A 9,070-nucleotide genomic window follows, 5' to 3' on the forward strand; every position below is an offset into this window, starting at 1 on the left:
CTTCATGCGATAATTACATAACTTAAAAAACAGAAAGATTTTACATCAGGGTTTGTTTTGTTTTTATATGGTTTAGATTGGCTACTTTAAGGCATTCCCAGGGGATTCTCATTCTTATACTTAGTAGATAGTGATAAAATCCCAAGACACTTTGGTCTTCATAGTATAGTTTTCAAAGTAGTTTGTTTAGATAAAAATACTAACTGAACTTTTTTAGCTTCAAAGTTTTAAAAGCTCCTATTTAAAGCTATTATAGACAAAAATTAATAATTTAAATGAATTTAATGTTAAAAGACTATTAAACTTTTATATGCAAAATTTAAGTTCACCATTTTGATATAACAAAAATACCATTATTCACCTATTTAGTATGACTTTAAGTAATTTTAAAGTATCTAATTAGTTCCATAATCAAAGTATGTAAGAATACCATCCAACTTTATGATACAATTAAAAAGTTAATAGAACTTGCTCACTGTTTTACAGTGTAATGTATATTAAAAACAGAGCATATATCTTACAACAAATGCTCTGTACTATTACATAAGGAGGCAATTTTGAGAGAAAAAATTATCTTTCCTAATGATTTCAGTAAAACATACCCTAGTATTCTGAAGCGTTGTAAATTCCCAGCTCAGACAAACCCATATTTAAATGTAAGAACAGGAAACCTTCCTTATTTGGGAATTCAGCATTCTTGGTTCCTAATATTTCTTGCTTCCTGATGCTGCTCTATCCTCAATCACATAGGCTGCCTATAGATAGCCCCTCCTAGAGAGAGAGAAGCAAGTGTTAAAGGAAGTGTTTAAAGACTAAGTCTCAACACCTATGTTTACAGGTAGGTTTGTTTTCCTGTTCACGGGCATCTACAACACCTACCTCTGCCATTAAGAAATAAAGCATATTATGTACAAAATTACAGTTCAAAATCAGATGATTTAAGGATGCATACCATTAGAGGTTGGTGTTTTTATTTTAGAATTGTTGACCATTATCCCTTCCTCAATGATAGTTTCAACACAACTAGCCATGGCTCATCTAAACATTCATTCAAAACAGCCTTTGCCAATGCACATTTGGTTAGTTATTTCTTTGGGTTTTTGAGGGGGGGAGTGGGGAGATTGGTTTTGGTTTTCTGAGATAGGGTTTCTCTGTATAACAATCCCAGCTGTCCTGGAACTCACTCTATAGACCAGGCTGGTTTCAAACTCAGAGATCTGCCTGCCTCTGCCTCCTGAGTGCAGGGACTAAAGGCATGAGCCACCACTGCCCAACATACATGTGGTTCTTTATTTACACCAGCTTTCAGAAGCATGTCTACAAAAATATTTGGTTGTCAGTGATAAAATTAACAGTAAGAATACATTCAGTAGACCCACTCAAAAGGAATGTTTGCACATTTACCAAGACACACTTTTAACACTAGGACAGTATTATACTTTATCTAACCGCATCTGACATCTAATGATTAAGGATCTTTTCCTAGTATACAAACACAAAATTCAGTAAATTGCCTGTATAAATCATTGTAAGTATTTTGACATTTGCAACTAGCCTATAAAAAATGTAAACATTAATTTACCTGACTGGTGGGAAGAATATTAGATGAAGACTCTCAACACATTCTTACATTCTGTAGGCAGCAAGTGTCAACTGCTCTCAGATCTTGGCCTTTGCTGTTCAATCCATCTAAAAGCACACTTGTACCTGTCTTGGCTCAACACTGCCCTTCAAGAGTTCAATGTCACCTTGAGAGCATCTTCATTTCTAGTCTCACAAGACTGCCTTTGCTAACTTTCCAGTTTGATTTCATTAACCTTTCATTCTCACACTAAAGCTGTCAGCATTCCATAGGAATAGAGGGCTGAGTTAAGTTCAACAATTTCCTTATGTAGGGAAACTAATTACATTTTTTAAATGATGCTTAAAAATACATAAGATAAAAAACAAGAACCACCTCAGTAGTTATCAATACTATACTAGTCACACACACAACTACCACACATCCTTGTAATGCAACACATCTAGCTTAGTGTAGAACATGTGCTTAGCATGCTCAACACTGAGTTCTCAGTTCAATCCTCAGCACCAAAAATACATACATATGAACTATTAAACTACTTAGCCATTTAAACATGTAATACTTCTAACTTTTCAAGCTATAACTCTCTAAATATCCAACCCCAGAGTCAAAGCCCATTTTCATATTTAGTACATACAGATGAGATCATCTTGTCTGTAGAAAATCATTAATATAATTGGCTGTCACTACTTGCACTGATGCATCGGACTTTTCTAGCCTCCACCTTGTATTTTAAATGTGCAAACTCAGATAATTTGAATTTGTGTGTGCTCAAAGCTCTATTGAAAAAAATAATTGTATGTGTGTTTGTTTGTGTGTGTACATGCCCATGTGCATGAGAGTATCTATGTGCTCCATGTGAGAGTAGAATAGCCACAAAGGTCAGAAAATAGTGTAAAATCCCCTGGAACTGGAGTTACAGACTACTGTGAGACACCATATGGGTGCTGGGAATTGAATCAGGTCCTCTGAAACAATGGCCAATACTCATAATTGCTGAGTTATCTCCAGGTGAAAAGGGAGAGTGCGTAAGAAAAAGAAATCTTTTAAGTGGAAGGGCAAACTTTAACACACTGGCTTTAGCATACTTATCAGTACAAAGGTCTTTTCTACATTTCAAGATTATTAGCTCCAATAGCGACGGTTTACTAAAACTGTCAATAGGGTATTGCTGCCAATTACATTTTTGTTAAATATTATATTTCTCTTTCCTCCACTTGCCCTCTCTGATTTACGACAAAGTATTGGTGTACAGCCCTAGCTGGACTGATATTTGCCATGTATCACAAGCTGCCTACTCTCTTAACTTGTGACAATCCTCCTGACTCGGCTTCACAGTACTGAAATTGCACATGTAAACACCATATGGGCTTTTCAGAACTCTACGTTCCCTGGAAATACTTTTAAGCTAAGAGGCTTGCCATCTAACGAATCTCTTAACTAAACAATTATAAGAGGTTCAATCTGTTCTAGTGTACCTATGGTAGGCCATTAGGTTCTAGGGCCCTCAGCACTGGTCTAAGCTAAAACTCTTTTCCTAAGTAAAGTAAATTCTATGACTTAACCTAGAGACCACAAACAGTCAATTTCTTTACCACTGCAGTCTTGTTTGTTTGTTTAGCCATAGAAATGAGACTTTAGAGTATGGATAATTTTAAACTAACTTTTATTTGAGGAATAGGTACTTTAGGAATATGAAACTTTTCAGGAATATGTACAAAATAAAAATACTAGACTAAAATACATTCAAAAACTTTTATAACTACTAGTTTCTTATTAAAGAATTTCCTCGATGCTTAAAATAAGGTGGAAAGGTGACGGTGTGCTTGATATCCTATCTTAATCATACTTCAGCGAACCTCGACTACAAACTTCAGCAGAGCTAAATCTCTGAAAGACACAAAAATCTACAGAAATGAACCAGACTGAATTCTATGCTTTTTCTTATCAAACAGAGTTCCAAGTACCACAATTCCACTTTGATATCTATGCCTCTCCTAGACATGGACATTAGTAAAATTTTCAACTATAGATTCTTAAAAATTATTATAACTTTAGGCTATTCTTGATTGTCTGCAAATTACTGCTAGAGTCCAGAGCTCTTACTCTGTACATAAAATAAACATTAAAATAGTGAACAAATTACTGCTAGAGTCCAGAGCCCTTACTTTGTACATAAAATAAACATAAAAATAGTGAATTAGATGAAAGAATGTAAAATGTAAACTGCAAAGGGTCTCTAAACATAGCATTTATTTCTAGTACTCAATCTGAAACAAACTGCATACTTCTTTAAACAAGAGATTGAAAAAAATGAGGTCTTTAATGATGATAATGAAAAAAAGAAGAAATTAAAATCTGATTGTTTGCCAAAGCATTTACATACTTTAAAACCATCTGTTATCACAGCAAAATTAGAAGCCTAAGTAACTCTGTAAACACAAATTTATTCATGATTTATAATGAATAGTAAGTATTTTAATATGATTGTCCTATTGTTACTAGTCAATTTAATGGCTTACTGATGGCTGGTATCTCCACTAGGGACAATTGACATAGATTGTTCTCTCTTCTCTCCTTCCAAGGTTATGCACTCTGTTAAACCTGTAATCACAACTTAAGACAGCAGTACAAATTCAGCCTGGTCTACAGAGCTAGTTCCAGGACAGTTTCCAAAGCTACACAGAAATCTGTCTTGGAAAAAAAAAAAAAAAAGACAGCAGTACAATATAGCACACACACCACACACATAACTTGCTTTTGAAAAGCACTTCAATAAATTGTTTATTTTCCAAAGAATATTAGTTCTGAAAAGATGGCTAAGCAGTTAGGAACATGTACTGCTCTCTTATAGAAGAGTCTTGGAGAGGACTCAAGTTTGGTCTCAAGTTTGGTATCCAGCACCCATCTTGGCAGCTTACAATTAACTGTACCTCCAACTCCAAGGGCTTAGACATCCTCTTTTGTAGACACACACACACACACACACACACACACACACACACACACACACACACACACACACACAAGCACACGCACATTTTTTACAAAGTAACAAAAAGCAAGGAATATACTGTATGTAAAAAAAAGGTGTTGACTTTCATATATATTGCCAAGTATTTTCAAATTTAAAATATGAGTTAAAATATAGTAAAGTTTAGCACTGTTTAGTGCCCTTAAATATGTGTAGTCTACAACCTAGCCATTACACTGTCTCAATAGATACCACAGAGAAACCTGTAACATGTACATCACGATAAAGCTCATGTTGCAAGATGCACTTGAGGTGGTAAAGGAAGGAAGAAGAACCATGTCTACGTATTCTAATTGTCTTAAAGAAAAACATATTATTTTGAAGTTCATAATTATGTAGTCACTGGACACAATCAGAAAAAAGACTAAAACCTTCAGGTCAACTCATGCAATAAAAGGGTTTCTCAACTCCCACCCAGTCAAACACATATATATCACAGATGCACTAAATTCAATAAAATTTACAACTGTAGTTGAGTGGTAGATAAAAGGCATTATTTCAATAATCAGTACTACAATTACATATGGACATTTAACAACAATATTCTCCCTAAACGCATTAGTTTTTTTCAAAATACATTTTCACCTACCCTTAGTCTCTTCTTGTCAAAGACTAATCCAACTAGTATAATGAACCTCTTGCAGAGGTTAACTACAAAGACAGCATTCTCATACATTAAATCAGTCTTCCAATGGCATTAAAGAACATCCAAGCACAAAAAATAAAAAAAAAATTGAGATATACCTAATTTTTATTAATTTCTTTACTAATTTTTACATAACTCACAAAATAATGAATCAGAAAACAAGATATAAAAACAGTGAACTTTTTACTTTTACAATTTATAACAACAGGGCTTAAGATTACTACACTCTTCAATTTATTTGTCCCAAATTGATTCAATATAGTTAAAGCCCAAAATATCTTGTTGCTTAATTATTTTATAAAGAATCAAAAGTAAAATCTGTAATTCAGACTCTGAAATTAGCTACAATAAATTAAAAATAATAACTTAAACTATATTTCTAAATTGACACCACCATCCAAGCTGTGAGATCTGGGCCAAATTACCAGACTATGACATGCAAGATCCCTAAACTTCAGAGTGAACATAACATGACCACAATAACATCTATTCTTGTTATTCCATAGGTTAACATAGAGAAAGCAAATAAATCTGTGTGAAAATTCTCTGAAAAACATAAAACAAAAAGCAGACAGAGATGTTATTAGTAACAAGCAGGTAATAACCTAAAAGAGTCAGAAAGCTGTTTGGCCTGCTCTTCAAAGTATAAATTAAAATTCTTTAGTCATAAAAGAATGAAAAGGCTGAGTAAAACACAATTAGAAGGAAATATATGCAGATGGAATTTGAACAAACAGGGAAATTTTCCTAAAGTAGTAGGAAAATACTTTAAGAAGAAGTAATTTACGAAAGACAACTTCTTTAAGTGAAATAAAACTGTAATAGGAAATTAAATGCAGTAATTTATTACCTATGTTTATTCTCAGACTTACCTCTGCCCACTTAAGAATACAGGTCAGACAGAAGACATGATTACAACTTTCTGGAAAACCAACTTCCTTTCCTAACAGGCAACTAAGACATATTGGACATCTGTCCACTTCATTGTACAATAGACCAGAGGTACCAGCATTATTTCTGTTTTCTTCACCTGTAAGGAAAATTTTAAAATGTTTGCAAAAACTCCAAAACCAATGGCTTATGCTTATAAGCAATATGATTGCCTGTATCCTCCAAGGGCCACCCTCCTACTTTGCAATTAGACCTTAGATAAATGGCAAACATATTCTTTATTTAAGTTAAATAACACCAACATTTAAGGTCAATTTTGTGATATGTGTATATTTTCCCTCTTGTTTAGGTATTGTGTTTGTATAGCTCATTTAAAAATGTAATGTGTAATTTAATACAGATTTTAGATAGTTACCTGTAATAGTCAAAACTCTAGTTAGGTTTTACCTGTAATAGTCAAAACTTAAGAGTTAAGTTAGTTAGGATTTCTAGATATACAGAAATGCATTTGAGATGAATAGGCATTCTTCAAACCTTTCAAAGACCTACAGAATATGGCATTTAAAATGGTTTAGGATTTTTCTTTATAGTGAGGCACAACTGCTCCTGGCAACACCACCTACATCAGAAAGGAAGATGGACATCGAAGGAAACGCATTACGAAGTTTGCTTTCAATATGACAAGACTAGCCATTTGGGCAAGATACTGCTCTTGTCTGGACTATTTAACTTTATGCAGTATAAACTGGACATGCAGGACCCACAGAAAAGTGACTGCTAAAACAAGATGGTCAGCGCTACAGGGTTCCTGCTTCATGGAAGAGTCTGCCAGACATTCTGCAGGACACAGAGAAAAGTGACTGATAAACTGCCAATACAAGTGGACAGTTTAAAGTTTCCTGCTTTGCTGAGAAATCTGTCACATACACTGTGGCCTATGGGCCAAAGATGGATGTGCCAATTTACAGAAGAACTTTGCATGTCTGTCCAGGTAGCAAGATGTTTCTCATTTTTAGAGTTTATATACTATCCTTCTGTGGCCTTTGATGGAGTTGAAGACAGGTAGTTATGGTTATAGTTTTCCTTAGTTAGGATTAAACATAAGTTATATATAAGACATTAGACTCACAAAGATAGGAAAGATGATGGAATATTTTCTTTAAATCCTGCTAAATGTTAATGGACTAAATACTGTTAACTATAGTTCTTATTTGATAACTATTTTGTTATATATTTTATTATGTTAAGTTAAAACCCTTTTTATTTTAGACAGAAAAGAGGAGATAATGGGAGATGTCATTCTGTAAATATGTTTCTCTTATTGGTTAATGAATAAAGCACTATTAGCCAATAGGAAAGTAAAATAGGTAGGACTAGGAGACATGGAGGATTCTGGGAATATAGGAGACTCAAGATGTGATTTCAGGAGGAGAGGACACGAGTCTAGCGTTCTCGGTAAGATAAGACCATGAAGAACTACATATATTAGTAATTATGGATTAATTGTCAAGACAGAGCTAGCCAATAAGGAGCTCTAGCCATTGGCCAACAATTTTATAACTTTAAGGAAGGAAGGAAGGAAGGAAGGAAGGAAGGAAGGAAGGAAGGAAGGAAGGGGAAAGAAAACCTGAACTGGGCATTTAGAATTTCAGATTAAACTTATCAAACAAAAATAATATTAGACACATAGTAACAAAAATACAATGCAGGTAAAATACCCATACACATAAACAAACAAAAAAGATTTTCACTTTATAGGATACTATTGAAGCTATTAAAACTTTGAGACTATTAAAACTTTAAAAAGACTGGTCAGATGGCTCAGCCAGTAATGTGCTTGCCAATTCTGTGCTAAGGAGACAGAGATTTGTTGGCCAACCAACTTGGAAAGTCCCAGGCCAATTAGAGACCCTGTCTCTCTCTCTCTCTCACTCACACGCACGCACGCACGCACGCACGCACGCACGCACGCACGCACGCACCCAATCCAGAAACTCCTAAACCAGTGAAGAGCAAAAAATAAGAAAAAAAACAAACAAAAACCCATTTTAGTTCAATTAAAAATGCTCAATCAATGAAGACATGAGAAGGAAAAGTGTGCAATTCTTAAGACTATAAAAACAACAGTAAAACTTTAGAAATCTTAATTTTAAATTCTAATGACATTGACTTTCAACACAGGCTTTATAAAAAAAGTTACCTTCCATATCTTCACACTCCTGATCACTCACATTCTGATTATATATAGATTTCTTCTTCATCTCTCCTTGTGAAGATATTTCCTAGAGAATAAACCATAACCATAAGAGAATGCTTATGTTTGCTATATCCCAAGCACATCAATTAACAGTTCCTTGAAAGAAACCACTTTACACATAAAAAAACAAGCCAAATCAGTATGTGGCTTATTCATCCATTATTATGAGGGGGGTTGTCACGGTTCATGTGCAGACCTCAACTGACAACTGCGTAGAGAGTTATTTTCTCATTGACAGCATCTAGAATCACCTTGTAAACAAATATCTAGATATGTCTGACAGGAATATCTAAACTAGGTTAAAAAGGTAAGATCACCTTAAATAAATAAATGTGAATGCTGCATGACCTAGATTACATAAAAATGAGAAAGCCAGCTAACCACTAGGATGCAATGATCTCTGCTTCCCAGTCAGACTGGACATTCTGATCAATATGACCAGCCAGCATCCTGTTCCTGCCACTTAACTTTCTCCCACCAAGTTGGTATTTATCCCCTTGATTTCTAAGACAAAATAAATCCTTTCTTCAATTGTTTCTTATTAGGTATTTTGTCACAAAAACAGGAAAAGCAATTAACTAACATAAGAAGTTTAATATAACTATTAATTAGCAAGGGTTAAACAATAAATTCCATAACATAGACATAATAACCCAAGCC

At 34.2% G+C, this 9,070-nt stretch overlaps 1 protein-coding gene across 2 annotated transcripts in view; it reads right to left on the bottom strand.

Moving 5' to 3' along the window:
- Scaf11 (SR-related CTD associated factor 11) overlaps window positions 1-8,431 on the bottom strand; it is a 31,752-nt gene extending 23,321 nt beyond the window's left edge. For both annotated transcript variants that reach the window (XM_051189742.1, XM_051189741.1), the window contains exons 1-2: window positions 8,354-8,431; window positions 6,135-6,292 (exon numbers count right to left, since the gene is read on the bottom strand). In XM_051189742.1, coding sequence (XP_051045699.1) covers window positions 6,135-6,292; window positions 8,354-8,414 — 219 coding nt within the window. In that variant the 5' untranslated portion in view covers window positions 8,415-8,431. The remainder of the gene's footprint in view (window positions 1-6,134; window positions 6,293-8,353) is intronic.
- Between the last annotated feature and the right edge of the window lie 639 nt (window positions 8,432-9,070).

The sequence above is a fragment of the Phodopus roborovskii genome, unplaced genomic scaffold (assembly GCF_943737965.1).
Source record: "Phodopus roborovskii unplaced genomic scaffold, PHOROB, whole genome shotgun sequence".
Lineage (NCBI taxonomy): Eukaryota > Metazoa > Chordata > Mammalia > Rodentia > Cricetidae > Phodopus > Phodopus roborovskii.